Raw genomic sequence first — 21019 nt, 5'->3', positions numbered from 1 at the left:
ATCCTCTATTCTGCTGTCTCTCATTTACACAGAAAAAATAAAAATCAAAACTTGTTCAAAAGACAACCTTTTTCATTGTATGAAACACGGAGAGAATTACCCTTTTGCTTCTCAAGGCTCTCTTTCATGGCTCTCTTAACTTCCCTGCCTGAGCACTCCACCACCCCAAAACGCCATAAACGAAAACCACAGCAACAGCAACAACAGCAGAAACAGAAACAGAAGCAGAAGCAGAAAGCAGCTTCTTCATGGGATCAAATCAAGAACCTTTTAACCTGCAAACAGATGGAAGGATCGAGGGTTCATGACCCTTCAAAAGGGTACTCAAAGATAGGGTCTTCTTGCAGCTCCATATGCAGCTTCAGAGACGTTGTTCATGGGAACACACGTGTGGTGCATAGGTCTGATAACTCTTCGCCGGAGAGTAGCTCTCTGGGTCAGGAAACCGGTTTACTCACCAGGAAACCGGTGACCGCTTCTACACGGTCCACTGCCGCAAAATCAAACGCTGGAACAACCTACACGTCATCATCATCTTCCAGGGGAATGCAGTTCAGAAAGCTATCTGGCTGTTATGAATGTCACATGATCATTGACCCTAGCAGGTACTACTACTATACACAAACACTTCAAATTAATTGCTTTAATTTCTCCTGAATTGATTAACTTATATATTTATCTTTTTTATAGTAAAAATTCAAACATTTTATTTAATGAAAATGGCTTTGAAAATGTTATAATTCAGGTTACCAGTTGCAAGAAGCACTGTGTGTGCTTGCTCTCACTGTGGTGAGGTCTTCCCTAAAATGGAGAGTTTGGAGCTTCATCAAGCTGTTCGTCATGCCGGTATTTTCAACATATCTCTCTTTTTTTTTCTATTTTTTATTTTATTTTCAGAAGAATATACATGCATCATATTTTAATTCCATTTTGTAATGTGATTTAATTTCAGAAAAATATTAATTCCTTCCTTTAATGCCATTTAATTATTCATTTATTCGTTCTTGAGTGCTAGTATACTAATACAGGTTAACGTTTTACATCTTTAATCCTCAAAGAGAAACAGTAACAGAGGTCTTCTAACATTAACTCGAATAATAATTTTTTTTTTCATGATATTAAAAAATGCTGTACTTCATCTGTTTTTTTTATTTATTTTCTAAGTGTGACTTTTTAGTTTAATTTTCTTTTCAAATTCAAGATAATGTTAATTATTTTGTCGTTATTTATTACATTTTTTTTCACCTAATCTGATTTCGACCTGGCAGTCTTAAACTACACTTAAATGTCAATTATAAAACGAATTTAATGTTCTTTAATTAATTCATTTAAGTGCATCCATTGACTTTATTTCTTTTACGAAGATATAACTACGTTTGTTTTCAATGACTGTAACAATTCATTAGGGTACTATAATAAGATTTTTATTCTGGTTACCTTTCACTAATTAATATCATGAATGTTTCACTTTACTGAGGAAAAAGAAGAAAAAAAATATGGAACATTGTTTGAAGCATTATAACAATTCTGTCTCTGTCAAAGTTAATTGATTGAACTGCCTTGTGCTTGAGGGAACGTGTTTGTGGGGTTAAAAAGTAAAAGTCAGCTTCGAAATCCGAAACATGGACTCCATCCATGCATTCGAACCTTTTATCCGATAATTTTGCTCTTCACGGTTACTTCCGTCGCAATCAACCCTAACACTGTTCTTTAGGATTGGATTTATCTTAACATGTTTGAAAATTTTATTATAATAATTTTTTGAAAAAACCAAATGGTAGAAATTCCAATCTAGTTTATTAGATAAAAAAAAATATTATATAAAATTAAAAGATGCATTAATTTATTATCTCCGTTAAACTTCTTTCTATACATCCATCATCATAAATCTCCTCTTCGATACATCTATCACTGAATAAATTTAACATTCAGAAAATGCACCCACCAAAATTTCAGTGCATTAGTTTGTGGGGGCAAAACATCCTCGATAGCTTGTTGTGTAGGAGAATTCGTACGAGATCACAGCTGTCTGCTGCAAAGGAAGATAAATGATCTGCTTCCGCAACGCGCCACCTCTTTATTGGTCCACACAGCACCACCCACCAAAAATAACAAAAAATTGACAATTGCGAATTTTCAATTAACTATGACTTGTTTAATTATAGTATTTATATTCTATTTCTACATTGAATAATAATATTAATTGTGTGTTTGGTGAACAGTTTCGGAGCTGGGTCCGGAGGATTCGGGGAGGAACATAGTGGAAATAATATTCAAATCGAGCTGGTTGAAGAAGGATAATCCCATATGCAAGATCGAACGGATACTAAAAGTGCACAATACTCAACGCACCATCCAACGGTTCGAGGAGTGCAGGGACACGGTTAAGAACCGTGCGCTGGGCAGCACCAAGAAAAACCCCAGGTGCGCAGCCGACGGCAACGAACTCTTGCGGTTCCACTGCACCACCTTAACGTGCGCACTTGGCGCACGTGGGTCATCCTCGCTGTGCTCCGTACCCGGCTGTGGTGTCTGTACAATCATCAGGCACGGTTTCCAAGGCGGTGGCGGCGGCGGCGGCGGCGAACACGCGAAGGGCAAGGGCGTGAGGACCACCGCAAGCAGCGGTAGGGCACACGACTCCGTCGTGTGCGGCGATGGCACGCGGAGGGCCATGCTGGTGTGCCGGGTGATTGCGGGGCGCGTGAAGCGCGTGGCGGAGGACACGCCGCCGTCGGAGGAGGAACACGTGTCGGTTGCTTCCTATGATTCTGTAGCCGGGTACGCTGGAATCTACTCGAATCTCGAGGAGTTGGTTGTTTTCAATCCAAAGGCTATTCTTCCTTGTTTCGTGGTTATTTACAAAGTGCCTTCGTGTTAAGGAAACACAAAAAAAAAAAAATTTCTATGATCGTAGCAGTACTGTATATTTAAATTTCTCCTTCAATTTCACAACTCTACCAAATAACAATGAATAAGTTACTAGTTATTGGTAATTGTATAGTTCAGTTACAAGTTGATAACTAGTAATTTATTGATCGTTAATTATATGGGGTTGTGGAATAGTGAAAATGTAAAGAACATCATGGTAACTGAATCATGGTAACTGAATCATGGTTCTTGAGTTATGGAATTAGAATGTTGTAATGTACTTTCTGCTATTTCTGCTATTTCTGCCATGCACACGCATGACCATCTAATTATGGTGGAAGGTGGATGTGGAACCCAGTTTGATGTAGTTACTTTTTCTTGCCATGAGTTTTCTAAGTTTATATATTCTCACATGATCTTGTGCTAATGCAGAATGTTGTTTTCTATACGCAACACTTCATTAAGAATGTATGAGTTTATGGAACAATATTAGCATTTGAGGACATTTAGTGCTTTGATTAAATTAGTAATGTGATTATGTTATGTCAATGTGTTAAATTAAATCTATGGTCAGGAGTGATTAGATGAAGAAATGGAGGATTAATGTGAGGGAGACAATGCATATGAAGCATTAAAACATTGTTCTCTTAGCAGGACCAGTAATAATTAGGAAGTCCACGCTTTTATTTTTCTTTCAGTTTTCTACCTATAAACAAGAGCAAAATGTCTTTCCCCAAAATAAAATGATGAGCATTGGTAACGGTGCAATTACAAAATGTTACTTCCTAAGTTTTCAAAGGAGTGAAATTTGAATCTCAACTCTCTAAAATCACATGGTAAGTGATTTGTTTCTCATTTTCATACCCATCAAGTAAATATTATTTAAACAATATTTAGAATTACAAATTTATTTTTCATTTATATACCAAATGAAAAAAATTAAATTTAATCATTTAAAGTTAGAACGAAACGAACTTACTTTTTATCTACCAAATTTAAAATTGAATTTGTTTGCATTTATAATTTTAACAAAAATTGTTAAATTAATCATTTTGTCCCAAACAGGTTAAATTTGATTAAAGAATAATCTTTTTATACATTATTTCGTATTTATTTACCTTTATAACATTTGGGTATAATAATGCCGACAAAGGGCCGATTTTTTAAAAATTGTAGAAATTAAAAAAATAAATCTTAAAATAATAAGACGTAGTCTTTCTTTGTCAACTTTGTTCATTATCACCATAAACTTTTATTTTTGTCGTGGTTGCAAGAATTTCTTCTTGGAAGCCGAGAATCTTTTATGAATTATTTGAAGGATTAGTAGCATGATTTAAGAATTGAATGAGACACAATGATGATGATGGTCAACAAATCAAGGAGGTAGAATTGTTGTATTAAGCACAATAATTGAAAGAATAAGAAAAGGAAAAAATGAGAAGAGGAGCAGGTTGGGTCGTGATCTGTTTGGGTTGTCCTTCTCTCAGCAACACTTTACTGAGCAAAGCATAATGAAGAACACTGCTTTTTCTATTCCTTTTTTGTTCCTTTTTGAAGGCATCTATTAGGGTTGGTTCATTGGAGAACAACACAAGATGATAATGATGGTGATAATTGCAGACACATGCACCAGCACATGGATATTTATACTGTTTTTTTCTCTCTGTCTTGTGTGATTGTATTTTGGGACAAGCCATGCATTACGAACACAGTACTATCCCACCGAATCTAACATCCCACAAGATCTTGCTAGAGGAGTAAGTAATATGCATCATTTTGTTGCTTCCATTTTCTTAATCATTAATTAAGAACTAGGTTTAAAGTTGTACTGCTTTTACACACCAAAAACGACAAATTTAGGGTTTTTGGGTTTCTTATTCTTACCACTTATAATCATTCTCAAAAGCTATAGCCTCTTTAGAGAAAATTGGTTTTTGCTCTCTAAGTTTTTAATCCCATTTAAAAAAAAACTTTTGTATTGTAAATATAATTAATCATCTTTCAATACTTTCCGAATTACAGAACTAAAGAGTTCTTGTTCCTTGTTAATAGAGAACTAAAAAGATTTTGGAATATAAAGTTCTTCTAAGAATACTAATTTGTCAATATGTACAACTTTTTCATTTTATAAATGCTTTTTTTTTTGTTGTAAAAATAATTAAATTTCCATGAGTTAGTCAAATTACATTTAGAATGTTGAATATTAACAGTACTCTATGTTCACACGGCTATTCCTATAGACCGACCAAACAGGATTAACGTGTTACAAAGATTGGTCAGTCATGCTTCTAGGACGACCGAGTGACCATAAATTCCAAAGAGCCTTAAATACAACTTACAATTGAGTTTATAGGTAAAGCGTACTTACTATGTATTGGGTCATGATTATGACTGTGTCGATCACAAACCCATCAGGCAATTTGCAATTAGTATTCCGATGGAGGCGCGGCGGAGGGATCATCAATGGCGTGACGGAGGCGCGGCGGAGACGGGACAGAGACACGGCGGGGCAGAAAGGCGCGTGGCCGTTCTTACTGTTCTTCTTCTCTCCGTTCTGATTCGCAGCGAAGGAGGAAGTTTCCTTCCCTCCCCTTTTTCTGATTTTGATTGAGTTGTTTTATGTTTGATTGATTCTTTGCAGGAGTGTTAGTGTTTGATTGATTCTTTGTAGGTGGTGGTGGGAGCGCGCCGTCCTCGTTCTTTGTTCTTCGCAATTGGGAATCTTTGATGATGATGGTGTGAGATGGAGCAGTGGACGTTGATGGATTGCAGCCAAGGACTAACAACTAACCTGGCGAATGATGAAAACAAAAAAAAACCTCTACTGCCTCTGTTTGATTTGAACCGAGGCAAAAGCACACACCTTTTTGCCTCGGTTCAGAACCGAGGCAAAAAACCTACCCCTTTTTGTCTCGCCTGTATATGTCTTGGTTGTGGAACCACTGCTTATAAGCGAAAATAAACGCTGTCGTTTCCCTTTACTATACTAGTGTCAAAACCTATTAATATGAATATAAGGTAATCGCTTGCACTGTTTGGAGTTGAAATATCAAATACTTTGGAGAACTTCACAATAGAAAACTAATGCAACGTTCAGTGACCCAGAGAAAAAGTGTGTACGAGTGTTTTAATTGTGATCACATTTTTCAATTTTTTTTCAGACAAACTTGTAACAAGGAAGACGAGTGGTTGGGAGAATTTCTTCTTACAAATTATAGCTTTTTTATTCACAGTTAAGCCAAATAATGTAGTTATAATTATGTATATAATAATTTTTATGATACGAATATAAAAACCAACTAAAATTTTATATTTTGCAATCTTATGTTAATGATATAAGATATGTTGATTATACAGTGTAAAATTCTTGAGAATGTTTGTTCTCTCTCTTCTTGTATTGAAAAAAGTCTTGTATTAAGAAAAGTGTTTCCTTATTGTTGTTTAGAACCTAAACATATATACGTGAGGAAATTATTTTAGAATCACATAGATTTTTTTATTTATAAATATTAGGTTTAACTATTTTTTAATTTTCTAAAAAAAATACTATATCCTTACTAAGTTTCAATATTTCACTGGATTTGGACGCCAGCAAGTTGAGTGCTTCATCCTACACCTCCAACATCTCATCCTGCACCTCCAAAAATTCCATTTTTAACCTTCTGACACCCTGCACTTCCAATTTTTAACTTTCTTCTCTTTCTTATTAAAGATATTTTAATAACTATCTTTTCATTTTCTTCTCTTTTTTATTAAAGACACTTTGCACCACCTTAAAATTAATTCTAATTTAATTTAAAATTTAAATATTATTTAATATAATTTTATATTTTAATAATTATTAAAATATGATTTATATTATAATAATAACTATATTAAAAAAATAAAAATAAAATAATTAAAATAAAAATAAAAATAAAATAATAATAATAATATAAAATTTGACTTAATATATTCAAATATATTGAATTATATTAAAATATTAAAATATTAAAATAAATTAAATAATTATTAAATTGTAAATAAAAACAAAAATTTTTAAACATTTGTTATCAAAAATCAGTTTTGTTTTTTATTTAAAATTTAATCAATATTTAATTTAATTAAAGTTATAGTATTATTTATTATATTTTTATATTTTAATAATTATTAAAATATGATTTATATTTTTATAATAGTTTTATCAAAAAATAAAAATAATAATAACTAAAATAAGAGTAAAAATAATAAAAATAAAAATTATATTAAAAATCACATTTAATATATTTAAATATATTAAATTATATCAAAATATTAAATAAATTAAATAATTATTAAAATTTAAATAAAAAGTAAAATTTTAGAAACGTTAGTCGGATATTGACGTCCGATAAATTTATAATCGGATATGGATATCCGATAAATAAATTTTTCTAAAATTTTGATTTTTATTTTAATTTTAATAATTATTTAATTTAGTTTAATATTTTAATATATTTAAATATATTTAAATATATTAAATGTGATTTTTAATATTATTTTAGTTATTTTAATTTTTAATTTTTAATTTTTAATTTTTAATTTTTAATAAAACTATTATAAAAATATAAATTATATTTTAATAATTATTAAAATATAAAAATATAATAAATAATGCTATAATATTTAGTTAAAATAAATATTGATTAAATTTTAAATAAAAAAACAAAACTGATTCTCGATAACAAGTTTTTAAAATTTTTTGTTTTTATTTACAATTTAATAATTGTTTAATTTATTTTAATATTTTAATATAATTTAATATATTTGAATATATTAAGTCAAATTTTATATTATTATTATTATTTTATTTTTATTTTTATTTTAATTATTTTATTTTTATTTTTTTAGTATAGTTATTATTATAATATAAATCATATTTTAATAATTATTAAAATATAAAATTATATTAAATAATATTTAAATTTTAAATTAAATTAGAATTATCATTGAGGTGGTGTAGAGTGTCTTTAAAAGAAAAAGAGAAGAAAATAAAATTTCTTTAATTAGAGAGAGAAGAAAGTTAAAAATGAAATTTTTAAAAAGGTTGGAGGTGCAGGATGTCAGAAGGTTAAAAATGGAATTTTTGGAGGTGCAGGATGAGATGTTGGAGGTGTAGGATGAAACACTCCAGCAAGTTTTTATTTAGTTATGGACTCAAAGTTTGGTTGGCCCGTCAAAAGGAAGAGGTCCATCACCCCAAGTGTTAATGCACCTCTCCACTATTTTCTTTTATTCTAAAAATACTTTACACCTTCCCACTATTTTCTTTTATTCCAAAAATACCCTACACCTTCCCACTATATTCAACAATCTTTCTCTTTCTCTTTCCACGTTAATGGAGCATTCACATGGCTCAGATTTAAACTTGGGATATATTGTAAAATTTTATTTATACTTTCCCTTAAATTAGTTTGATTCAATCTTATTTTCACTGTTCAATATTTTTTTTCTTCAAATTACTTAATAAATGGTAAAATTTTGTTCTAAATTTCTAGAAAAATGTTTATATATATGTGTGTTTTTTTTACATTTAATATCTATAATTTTTAACATTATACTATGTTTTAACTTACCGACATGTTTGACTCAAATAACTTGAATAAAGTATTTAATTTATTAGATAAATAATATAAAAATATTATTAAATACTTAAAATATAAAAAAAAGTTATTTGTTAAAGATTTGGAATTTATTTAGTTTTTTCGTCATTATAAAGTTACTATATAATAATAATAATAATATATTATTTACTATTAATATTATTATGTTTATTATTTTGTATTTGCATCTAACTTTTAAGTTTATAAAATGGAAGTGGTAAAAACACTAATATTGAAGTTTTTTCTAAATTTTATATTTTGCACTATATCACAAATTTAAATCTAAGCCATATGAATGCTCTATTAATACAGAGAGAGAAAGAGAAAAATTACTGAAGATAATAGGAAGGTGTAGAATATTTTTAAAATAAAAAAAAATAGTGAAAAAGTGTAAAATATTTTTAGAATAAAAAAAAAATAGTGGGGAGGTGAAAAAATACTTTGGGTGGTGGAGGGAGCAACACCCAAAGCAAGAACGAGTGCAATACTCGGGCTTTAACATCCGCAGCCCAGCATTGCAAAAGACCAGAGAAAAAATAATTGATCTGAATACTTACTATATAGTCCAGTTTTTTAATTTTTTTTTATGGGCCTTTGATATATGAATGCACTTTGATATTTCATTTTAGAGCTAATTATGTTTTAATTCAAGATACATTAATTTCTAAGTCTATCAATGTAATAAAATGTTTTACCCCACAATGAAAATCTTTGCAGTGGCATTATACTTATATAAAATTCAAAGCATTCAATAAATCTTATTAATCGTATATAGAGAAAATTGTAATAACTTCGTCTATAATAGTAGATTATATTCGTATTTTTTGTTTAAATATTTCACTTTAAATTTATTTCCCTCTTTTGTAAGTTTTTCTTAGATTACTGTTTTATAAGTATGATTAACATTGCTCTAATAATAATATTAATTAATAATAAAAATAAGCCGTGTTTAACTAATTCAAAAGTTAAAACATAACCGTTTTAATGACTGAAATTGGTTCATCATCAAGTGAAGGAGAGAGAGAGCAAACAAGTGAGTTTAATTACTGCTGTGTTTTTTTGTCACATAAAGAATGTGTTGGATCAGCAAAAAAGAGAAAAACAAGCATGATGTCCGTTACAGTCACTGCCGCCACTTGCTTCGCCGGAGGCTCCTATCTTTCACGGTCGCCACGGCGGAGCTTCGTGGTGGCTCTCCGATCTGACGTGTCAAGTACCGCAACGAGAATATTGACGGAATTGAAACGCGAGTGTGCCACTCCTCTCCCCCTTCTTCAGCAAGTGGCCAAAACCATGTCTGATGATATGCGAGCTGGGCTTGGGCTTGGGCTTAAGCCCGGGCTTCCCATGATACCCACCTATGTTGAAAATCTTCCCACTGGGTATGTTATGTTATTCGTCAAGGTTCTAGGATTGAGCATGTTAATGATTTAGGATTGAGCTAAACTTATATTGGGGTGGCTAGTGTTGTTATTAATGATTTGATGTGTGTTGTGTTGGATTGTGACATGTAAGGAATGAGAAAGGGTTGTTCTATGCCTTGGATCTTGGTGGAACAAACTTCCGTGTGATGAGGGTGCAGTTGGGTGGGAAAGATGAGCGTGTCATCGACACTGAGTTTGATCAAGTTTCTATACCACAGGATCTCATGTCTGCTACATCACAAGTAACAAACTAAGTTATTTATTTTGCATAATATATGATGATCATTTTGCTTTTCTCAAAATGTCGCCATGTTTAAGTAGTGCTTTCAAATCTATAATTTGTCTGTTCCCATATAGGGTATGATATTTTTGTTATATGTAAACTTGCCCTTGATCACTCACTCAGGACATTTCTGCTATTTGATTTTATGAACACTTATTTCGGAACAATTTCTAAGAAAATCAGAAACTAGAGATCATGGTACATATATAGTTACTATAAAAGTAATGATGATAGGAATGACTTTTAATCTGTCAGATTATTTTTTCTCATCAAACAGATGCTGAGTTTCATTGCAGGAGCTGTTTGATTTCATTGCTTCCGGGCTTGCAGAATTTGTGTCAAAGGAAGATGGTAGGTTTCATATCTCACCGGGAAGAAAGAGAGAGATTGGATTCACGTTTTCATTTCCTGTGAAGCAGACATCTATTGATTCTGGCATACTAATCAAGTGGACAAAGGGTTTTTCAGTCTCTGGAACAGTATGCATTTATCTACCTTTCCTGAGTGCAGAACCACTCTCCAATCTCTATTATTTAACTTGGTGTGCATTCATTCACAGAAAAACTTCAAACAAAACTAAGATAATAGTTGCCTTGCCACTATTAAAAACAAACTATAAATTTTAATACAAGGGCACTGTGCCATTTAATCAGGCAATGTAAGTTGTGTCATTTAATCAGTACCATTAACTAGAGTTTTATGTTTTGGTATAGTTAAATGGTAACTGAAATATATTAACCCAATTCTGGCATGGCTGAATTTTCAAACTACTTACACAGGCAGGAAGAGATGTGGTTGCTTGTCTGAATGAGGCAATGGAAAGACAGGGAATAGATATGCGAGTTTCTGCTCTGGTATGTTGTTTTGATGTCAATAGTTTTATAGAAGTTCAAGAACTTAACCAAAACAGACTGATCCAATCATGAATTGTTATATAATATAATTCAAATTTGTTGCTTCTTTAGTTATTTACTTTAAAATTCATATATAGAATCTAATTATGCAATGTGTCTATTTGTCAAAATTAAACTCAAAAATGCAAACTTATAGAGTGGTGCTATAATTTTAGAAAATGGGTACTTAATAGGTGAATGATGCTGTGGGAACATTAGCTGGAGCGGAATACTGGGACAGTGATGTTGTGGCTGCTGTCATTTTGGGTACAGGAACCAATGCTTGCTATGTTGAGAAGATCAGTGCCACTCCTAAGTTACAGGGCCATGCCTCTTCTTCTGGCAAAATGGTTAATATAGACTTCATTACTCTCCTTCTTTTCTTCATATTAATGCTATGGATGAAGAATATCATCTTAATATGAGCAAAGCATTCCTTGATTCAGATCATTAGCACTGAGTGGGGAGCTTTCTCAAATAGTCTCCCTTCAACCGAGTTTGACAGGGAAATGGATGCTGCTACCATCAATCCAGGGGAGCAGGTAACTTTTGAACCATCTCCTCTATTATTTAGATGTTCTTCCGACAAAGTAGCAAGTAGAAGAGTCACTGGTTCTCTTCACATTACTTGGCAGATATTTGAAAAGACAATCTCAGGACTGTATCTAGGCGAAATTGTTAGACGAGTGTTACTCAAAATGACTGAAGAGGGTGGTTTGTTTGGCAGATTTGTCCCACAAAAACTATCTACACCATTCATACTCGGGTAAATTTTATTTCAGTTAAAAATCAGAGGTGAAATCATATGACAATCACTCTGTTCACGTAGTTCTAATTTCAGTTTACTATCTCTAGTTTTCTCTCAATTATTCATTCTCCAAAGTATATATTAATGCATCCCAATTTTCATAGTTCACTCTTTGCATCTTGTAACTCTACACCTTCTTATCATATACATGTTATGCTGGTTAAGGTATATTTTCGGCTTAAGACTCTTGAACTATATTCAAACTGAAATATGCCTTTATATAAATTTAACAGAACCCCAGATCTATGTGCCATGCAGCAAGACTATTCTGGTGACTTACATGCAATTGGGTCCCTCCTCTATGATATATTAGGGGTAAAAATTTCTTGTCCTAAACTTGATGAAAATGCAGTTTAAGCACATGTTCCATAACTCAACATTACCAAGTTACTAACGGATAATTTCTTTCATGGATAAAGAAAGAAGATGGTAATTTTTCAAGAAAACTATAATAGTAGTATAAAGAAGCACCATTTGGTTATTTTACAATCAAAATATAAAACTCATTCTTTCAACAGTGTTTTTTTGAATTAACTCTACAAAATTTAATTTATTTAAAAGCTTATGGAAAATGGAGAAAAAATGTCCTTGTGCATCAGACTTTCAAGATGATAAAGAGTTATGATTATATTATTATGTGACGCTGTCAAACATGAGCTCATTCTGTTTTGCTGACACTGACTCATTCTCTTCAGGCTGAATCCAATTTAAGTGAAAGAAAAACAGTTTTAGAGGTTTGTGAGACTATTGTAAGGAGAGGAGGGAGGTTAGCTGGTGCAGGAATTGTGGGGATTCTACAGAAAATGGAAGAGGATGACAAAGGTCTCATATTTGGCAATGGAAACAGAAGTGTTGTTGCCATTGATGGGGGCTTATACGAAAATTATCGTCAATACAGGACTTATTTGCAAGATTCAGTGAAAGAGCTGCTAGGGTCAGAAAAATCAAACAATGTGGTGATAGAACATACAAAAGATGGATCTTCCATAGGAGCTGCTCTGTTGGCTGCTTCAAATTCCATCTACCAACAACACTTATAGTATTCACTCTGACCCTGCTTGAGGAATTTTTTTCATTTGTAGTATTGAAATTTGAACTTTATGTAAATTATTCTTAGTTTAAATATTAGTATAGTTTTTTTTTTTTGGCATGAAAATCAGTTTTTAACAAAATAATCTAATTCAATAAAAAATAAGCAAAGTTTAATGAAGAGTTATTTCTACCAAAAATTGTATTTAAACTATGTCAAAACAATTTAATCTAGATTCAGTACAGTGTCGTTCAAATAATTTCTTGGTGTATTATGTATTATGATTCAGTGGCTTGATACTAAAATGTATACATTTAACATGTTTTAGTAAGGTTAAGCAAAAAAGAAAAGAATCACAATAGTAGAAAGACACATGAAAAAAATAAAAAAAAATAAAAAACTTCTGGAAAAGTCATAGCAGTTATTGTAAAAAAAATGGTAAGGAACTTGTTCTTTTAAAACAAATTAATTTTAATTTTAATATTTTTATTTACATTTGTCAAACTTTATTTTGTCTGTTCTTATTTGGTACTTGTTACTATATGGACGTAAGATATTTTTCCATCTAATATTAAATATTTAGACAAAAACTTTAAAATTACAAAATGATAAAAATACTTACTTAAAATGACCCAAATCAAAATTTACATGTTTTACTGTAATAAAACAATTTTAGATTTTAAAGGAAAGAGAGCTATTTTATTACAAAAACTAAAACAACATTTTCTTTCACTCTAAATTTAAATTATAAAAAGGAGATTATATAAAAATGTAAATTATTTGAAGTATTTATTCGAAATTAATTTGAATGTTCAAACTTCAAAGAAAGTCAAAATATAGGCAAAACCCTTGTCTCTCCCGTCTGTGTCATTACACGCTAGCAGCATCCAAAAACAAACAAAATAAAAATAAATAAAAATAACATAGAGAGAGTTTCAAAGTAAAGTCGTTGGTATGATCATCTTCTTCGTCTCTCGCACTTAGATACATTGCACAATTCTCCCTTCTCTGGAACCCTAATTCATCGTTGCAAATGGTAAATTTCTCTTACTGATACTCGCTTTCATGTCAATTTTCAATTTGGTTTTTGTAAATTGTTGTATCCTTTTCGTGTTTGCAGATCCGATTCATTCTGTTGCAGAACAGACAGGGCAAGACTCGTCTTGCCAAATACTACGTTCCTCTTGAGGATTCGGAGAAACACAAGGTCGAATACGAGGTAACAACAACACGATTCCTTTTCTTATTCGCACAACTAACAACGCCTTAACCTAATTTTCACCTCAATTTTCTCAGGTTCATCGCCTCGTCGTAAACAGAGATCCTAAGTACACTAATTTCGTCGAGGTCAATTTTATCTCCGCCATTTTGATTATCATGCAATTTGTTGTTTGTCTGTTTATTGATTGATGTTATGGAACTGTGACGAGGTTCTGGTTCTGTCGCTCTTAGACTGTCTGAATTGCTACAATGTTTTTGTCTGTCGGTGTTCTTACCATCTCGTGTATTGCAGTTTCGTACGCACAAGATAATATACAGGCGATATGCTGGCTTGTTTTTTTCACTCTGTGTTGATATCACTGATAATGAATTGGCATACTTAGAGTGCATTCATTTGTTTGTGGAAATACTGGATCACTTCTTCAGCAATGTGTGTGAACTTGATTTGGTATTTAACTTCCATAAGGTTTGTTTTTCATCTTATTTTCCCTCTACAATTGTGTTCTTATCTGACTCCTGTTTTTCTTTGCTTGTTATAGTTTATTTTCAGTAAAATAATTGTGTGACTGTTTATGTGGATGTAGGTGACTATAAGCCGTAGTTTCTAGTCTCGGTATTGCTATTAATTGATTTCTTCTGCTGCGTGTATTCTTGAGCTCATGTTAGGATATTGACAAACCATACCCGACAATAATCAGTATGCTACATTGATTATTTAGCTGCACTAATCAATATGTAACACTATAAATTAATGCTAAAATGGGGTCTGGGACAGGATTACCTCATACATGTGGAAAACCAAAGAATATAATCAATATGTAATGTCATCGTTTATATACATCAAGATCCTCTGGTGGATGTATGTATGTATGTCTGTTATAATGATTTTTACTGATCTTTGTTTTATTTTTCTTTCTAAGTACAGTTCATGGTGGTTTAGTGTTAGGACTGGAGTAGTTATTGCCCACCATATTGAACGTTTTTCTTCCTTGAGATTATTATTACTATTTTTGAACGTTTACTTACTCATGTAATTTACCTGTTTGTCTTGAAGGTCTATCTTATACTTGATGAATTCATTCTAGCGGGTGAACTGCAAGAAACAAGCAAGAAGGTATGCATTATTTTGGTTTCTAAGCACTCCATGTATGGCTGCTGCTTTAAGGTTTAAGCCTTGTTGTTATACACTATGATTTCAGGCATAGTTGTCTACTTCTATAACTTCTTCCTACACATTTCTCCGCTTATGAAAATGCTGTTTTGGGTGTAATTGTTTTGACATAGCTATGAAGTCCGTGGAACAGAAAACCTCAATTCGATAACTAACCTGTTTTTGTGCTCGCAGGCTATCATTGAGAGAATGGGGGAATTGGAAAAACTGGAGTGATACATTACTTTTCTGCAGTCGTAGCAGTTTGGAGGTTTCGATGACTTGCTTTTGCCCTCGGCGTAATTCTTGCATTTCAATTGTGATACAGAATTTTGAAAATATTTTTTCTTGAGCCGTGTATTCAGTAGCCTTTACCTACGCATCTTATTGGGCTTATGTTTATATTTGTAAGACATTAGTCAAATCCGGGTTTTCAATAGCCTTTCTTTTATTGTCGATTTCTATTATGTATTTTTTTTAAAAAAAATTATTTGCTCGTCGTGACAGTTTGTAAAACACTTAATGGAATATAACTGGACAATTGCAGTGTATAAGCAATGAAAATCGATTAATTTTGGTGGTAGGGATGAACCATTAGGGAACAGATACTGGTGTTTTATTTTCAGTTAGATGGTGCTAGTGTCCTGCAAAATGAAAAATGATTAGGGGGCAATCCTTCTAAGTTTGGTTGGGGGATATTTTAGCGCAAATTAAGAGTTCTATGTTACTTTTAATATGAAAGGTGAAGCTCTAGAAGCTGCCCGTGTAGAAATATAAAACAATGAATCGTAGTACTGATGTTGGTCATGACTTTACAATCGCATTGGCAGCCACATTGTTGCACTAGTTGGGAGTGTGTCTCTGGTTTCTTCATATGATGAAGGGGGATGATGAAGGTCTAGTCCATTTGTCTTGGAAGGGTGCAAGGAGCTGCTTCTGTTGGGCAGGGATTGAAGAAATCTTAGATCCCAACGTATCTTGTGATGCAGACGAACAGGGAAGAATGGCTTGGGAACATGGATTCATTGCAGAAGAGTCATGCCTTGCACTTTGCCAATTAGGAAATTGGGTCCTCATTATATTGAAATTTACTGTGGACCTACTTTGTTCTGCTTGTTGCAACCCCCAAAAGCTTCGATGATCTGATTTATGTGAGAGCGTTGAACTATAATTAGTTCCACATAACGGGTTACCAAAATAATGAGGTTGCTGCAACCGAACCTGCACTCAATTAAAGCATTGCGTGACGATACTAGCAGGACAATAAGAGTGCATATTTATGAGATATTAAATTGCACGCTAGTTTGTTCAATTCATTACTAGCAATAAACTTTAGGCACCTCATTTCATATAGATGATCACATTAAACTATTTTTACCAAAGTTGGACCCTAGATTTCCGAGCCTATTTTATTGGATTAATGATACTTTAATAACATTGCTCTTGCAACAAAAGAGATATTTAATACCTGTGGTCCTGCTACAGAAAGCTGATCAAGGAAAGAAGTTGAGGCATACTGACTCTGAGCTACAGGAATTGGCATGACCACCCCATGCTGCTGTGCTAGTGACTGAAAATAAGGCATTTGCAATTTTGATAATGGTTCCAACCTACTTCCAATTTTGTTATTATTATTATTATTGTCGGCCTTTAACCCATTACTTCCTGCTGACAAGGACAAGAAGTTGAAATTCTGCATAATAAGGATAATCATTAGTGCATGAGGAAGAGGGGTGGCATCATCACCAAAATTAACCTTAGGCTTACTTGCTTTTGAGGGCCATAAACCACAGGTGTTGGAGCAGACTGTGATATCTCTCGATAATGACATTGCTGCTGGAGAATAATATTCTTACTCTCATTGGGATTCGTCACAGTAGAAGTAACTCCATTTTTCATTCCGTTTAAGCTGTGCGCTTGTAAAAGAACTCCACGCTTTGATCCTTCATGTGCTCTCGGTTGATGACAGTCAAAAAGCCTAGTTTCTTTGATAACCTGTCTTTTTGGCATCTCTAAACTCTTGATTATATGACTGATGTGAATATGAGCTGCACACTTCTTCCATGATCTCTTGGGAATAAAAACCTGCATGGTTTGTTATTGGCAACGATAAATTGTTGTTTGAGTGGAATGTACACAATTTAGGATCAAGAGAATTTAACATAATAGTGTAAGTCAAACAAAAACAACAGTGATAGTAAATTTGTTAGTCCTTACCCTCCCACTTGACGAACAAGCTGAAGTTTCCATCAAATCCAGTTTGGAGGCACGGATTGCAGCTTCAAGCCAATCAGGAGCTTTAATAGCAGAAGACCTTGGAAAGGAAAAAAAAATTATCAGAATTGGACAAACAGTAACAAAGGTACCTAACTAGGCGAAAATGAAGAATGAAAGAAACTTTACTGAAGATAAGCCTGGCTAGTTGGTGCCAATGGAGACAAGCCTGGCCACAATGCAAGGCCTTCTGGAAAAAAATAAAAGAAGTTCGAGAATCAGCAAAATTAAGGAAAAAACTTTTCGCCTATACTTTAGTCATCAAAATGAGATCAGCCATATCAAAAGGGGCATTTGATCTTCGAGAATGAGGGAGCATACCGTTTCCTTTTTGTTCCTTGATCATATGCTGTTGCTTGCAATCAACTTCTCTGGCCTAAATGTAAGCCAATAATACCAAAAATACAAGTGTACCAGCTCAGAAATCAGGTTATGGTAGGACCGAATAAACTGTAAAAGTTGAAATGTTCATCACCTCAAATTCCACGTGTGGTTTCCTCTCAACTTGAGAAATCTTTGATTGTCTGGGCATATTTAATCTGCAATATGATGAAGCATGTCAATAGCAACAGACAAAGGACTTGAAAAATAGAGATATTTCAGAATGTAACAAAAAAATTACCCACCCCATTGCTAGACTTAACTCAGAGTCGTGCAATGTAACTCTGTTGCCATTTTCACTCTTAACAATCACACTAGGCATGTTCTTGTTATTTATTGTTCGAGAAGTGCCATGAGATGGCATCAAGGACGTCGTACTCTCAGGAAAAGCAGGCTGCTGTTGTTCTTGACCAACATCTTCATTCAAACAACTTTTTTTTGAAGCTTCTAAAGGCGAACTCTCATGACCATAAGCGCTTGCACCCTGAATAGTTGCTGAGGCTACAATAGAATCTATGACAAAATGAATAATAAGAAAGTGAAAAAGATTGAGTAAATATTTTTACAAGTATCCCAGATAAGGGAGAGAATGAAAAACAACCTTCCAGAGCAAGAGCAGCACTAGCATTATCCTCCAAGTTTTGCAAAACTGACGAGTTATCTGGCAAAGATTCCCCTTCTAGTTCCTTATTATTGTGATTGGAGCCATTGTCAGGGAACATTCCAGCCAAAGCATAGAGAGTCTCAGCAACCTCTTCCTCATCTTTTGTGATGGGCCCAGAAACAACTTCTCTTGGGGTCCATTGTCGTCTTATTCCTTGTTTCTGCAAAAGCATAAAATTCCAAGCAAAAGGTGAAGGAACAGAAAATGCTGAGAAATTAAACCAACAGAGCAAAAGTGTCAAGTTTTGAACTGGCAAACACAGCCCACAGATGTCTTAGTTACAACACTCACTTTGGACTTCTTTACACTATCCTTTTTGAGAGATTCTATTCCATCCACCTTATTCTTCGCCTTTTCTGAATCAAGTAACATGGATTCGCGACCCCGTTTCTTCGTGGCTATGTAATTTCAAAATACAAAACAAAAAAAATCATAATATTTTTAGCAAACAATATTTTTTCCCCACTTTCTACACAAGATTGCATGCAGAAGAAGAAAACTACTTGGTCAATTAAAAGCTTATAGTACATTAAAATATCAGTGGAACTAAAACGATTGCAATAATTCACGAGTAAAATAAAAAGACCAAAACTAAATCCGTAGTCCAACAATTGCAACAAACAAACAGAGGAAAAGAAAAGGAAAAACAAAAGCGCTTCTCAGAGATTGCTCAGACTCTAATCCAAAATCAACTATAGCAGAGAATTACAAAGGAAAATGCATATTATGCATACATTAGAAACGCTGGGTTTCGAATTTGAAACTCACGCACCTGAACGTAGCTTCCGTGGAACAGAGGCACCGTTGCAGTCATTAAAAAACTGTCAAATCATTCAGAGTAGAGAAAGAACCAAACACAAGAAACTCTTCAGTGAGAAAAACATCCCCGAATTAAAAAGTAAGCAAATAAATAAAAAATAAAAACCCACTTCCTAATATGCTTTTGGTATCAATTTTACATTCAAAATGAAGTTTCAATTCTCAATAATCTATATAATAAAATTTCGTCAAAAATAATGTGATTATCCAGATAAATAAATTTCTAATTCTGAATGAAAAACACACGAAAACGCAACATGTAAGTTTCTTTCGGCGATTCTACCAGAAAATAAAATTGAAATATACTTCTCTAAAACAGTTTCCAAGTAAACTAAAATTGTCTTCCGGAAAAATTAATTAGAGATAAAGTTTGTATAAATTAGTGTAGAATAAATTAATTTTAACCTTTATTTTCTCAACTTAAATTTCGTTTATGAAACTCTACTTGGAAAAAAATCGTACAAAATTAGGCATGAAACAGAATATTAAGCACATAACAAGAAGAAGATACATTTCTATGAAGCTTGAATCTCTTGGTGGTGGCAATGAGAGCCGAAGAAGAGTCACGTGTTTGTTGTTGTTGCTGTTGAGAGACATGGCAACTCATTTGAAAGCTCGTCGACGCCGTTCCCACCGCACTCAAGCTTCTCACCTTTTCCTTCTTCAATTTCTCCGAGAATCGAAGGTCGCCACGGCTGAAAACTACGCCTCACAAACCAAAACAGGTAAGAACGCAGGGAAACAAGAGAGAAAAACGAAGAACACAAAGCGTTATCTGCAAACTCTTCGTTATCGTAAAAGATTAAGAAAAAAAAAAAGAGACAGGAATAACGACAAATATAAAATAGGTTTTGTCTGGTAGCGCAGAAAAAGTTGGTGCTGTGTAATTTACCAGCGAGGAGGTTGTGTTTGTGCTTGTGCTTGTGTCGTCGTTTGTTCGTGCTTGAGAACACACTGCTTCCACGCCTCACGTTTCGAGCTTTGTCCATTTCTCCACGGAAAAATAACAAACAAACAACAAGAGCTACAATAATAACAATAATAATAATAAGTTATAGGAATAATATCGTAGCGAAAATAGTGATAAGTGAAAGAGAAGGTTGAGTGGTATGGAAGGTGTTTGATGTAATGTCCGGTGAAGTTGAAGTTGAAGTGGAAGGGTTGAGAGAGACAAAAAGGAAGTGAGATTGTACGGTGCTTACTTGTTTACATGTTAAGACTACAAACACAGTGGTTGGTTTTGGCTTTTGGTTTTTGGTTTTTGGTTGAGTTCAGTGGAAAAGAAGGCAGAGAAAGTAATTGGTGCCTCGTGTTCAGAGAATCAGGTTCTTTTTTTAAGTAAAGGTATGTGGCAGAGCAAAACACACCCAAAAGTCAGAAGAAGAGTGCCAAAGATCTAACCACCAATAAAAGGCAAGAAAATTTCAGATTTATGGTTCTTAACAATTTTATTTAGTTATGATTTCCAAAAAATTAAACAAAATGGGTCAAGAAATTAATGTTGGAGACATTAATTTCATGCTATGACTATGGAGATTGTTAAATGAGCATGGAAATTGTAGGGTAGGGTTGTAGGGAAA

At 33.1% G+C, this 21019-nt stretch overlaps 4 protein-coding genes across 8 annotated transcripts; 3 read left to right on the top strand and 1 right to left on the bottom strand.

Annotated features, from left to right (window-relative positions):
- Positions 1-3284, top strand: LOC148204770 (C2H2-like zinc finger protein). The gene is made up of 3 exons (XM_088097496.1): positions 1-605; positions 746-846; positions 2223-3284. Exons 1-3 carry the CDS (start codon positions 127-129, stop codon positions 2879-2881), a joined length of 1239 nt encoding a protein of 412 aa, XP_087953622.1. The 5' UTR covers positions 1-126; the 3' UTR covers positions 2882-3284.
- A 6216-nt stretch (positions 3285-9500) lies between these two features.
- HXK3 (hexokinase 3) lies at positions 9501-13045 on the top strand. The gene is made up of 9 exons (XM_088097480.1): positions 9501-9874; positions 10008-10158; positions 10496-10678; positions 10979-11053; positions 11287-11442; positions 11539-11634; positions 11728-11858; positions 12134-12215; positions 12596-13045. The coding sequence occupies exons 1-9, from the start codon at positions 9600-9602 to the stop codon at positions 12938-12940; spliced, it is 1494 nt and encodes a 497-aa protein (XP_087953606.1). The 5' UTR covers positions 9501-9599; the 3' UTR covers positions 12941-13045.
- Positions 13046-13801: 756 nt separating this feature from the next.
- On the top strand, positions 13802-15759 carry LOC124842518 (SNARE-like superfamily protein). Its single transcript, XM_047319020.2, has 6 exons — positions 13802-13966; positions 14051-14149; positions 14227-14277; positions 14444-14617; positions 15206-15265; positions 15497-15759. The coding sequence occupies exons 1-6, from the start codon at positions 13964-13966 to the stop codon at positions 15536-15538; spliced, it is 429 nt and encodes a 142-aa protein (XP_047174976.1). The 5' UTR covers positions 13802-13963; the 3' UTR covers positions 15539-15759.
- A 278-nt stretch (positions 15760-16037) lies between these two features.
- Positions 16038-20795, bottom strand: LOC124842516 (uncharacterized). Of its 5 annotated transcripts, none has more exons than XM_047319018.2 (14): positions 20642-20795; positions 20332-20463; positions 19951-20141; positions 19393-19441; positions 18912-19018; positions 18558-18780; positions 18202-18469; positions 18051-18114; positions 17897-17951; positions 17705-17765; positions 17519-17615; positions 17069-17386; positions 16770-16994; positions 16038-16522 (listed from the first exon to the last, which is right to left on the bottom strand). In XM_047319018.2, the coding sequence occupies exons 2-14, from the start codon at positions 20426-20428 to the stop codon at positions 16172-16174; spliced, it is 2106 nt and encodes a 701-aa protein (XP_047174974.2). In that variant the 5' UTR covers positions 20429-20463; positions 20642-20795; the 3' UTR covers positions 16038-16171. The 5 variants fall into 5 exon arrangements, with proteins under 5 accessions (XP_047174974.2, XP_087953593.1, XP_087953598.1 ...); XM_088097467.1 differs by having other exon boundaries at positions 17705-17762; XM_088097472.1 differs by having other exon boundaries at positions 18202-18457.
- Between the last annotated feature and the right edge of the window lie 224 nt (positions 20796-21019).

This window comes from Vigna umbellata, chromosome 1 (genome assembly GCF_029865625.1).
Source record: "Vigna umbellata cultivar VRB3 chromosome 1, Vumbellata_1.0, whole genome shotgun sequence".
Classification (NCBI taxonomy): domain Eukaryota; kingdom Viridiplantae; phylum Streptophyta; class Magnoliopsida; order Fabales; family Fabaceae; genus Vigna; species Vigna umbellata.
Note: the sequence above shows the minus strand (reverse complement) of the source record. Positions and strands in the feature narration are given on the sequence as shown.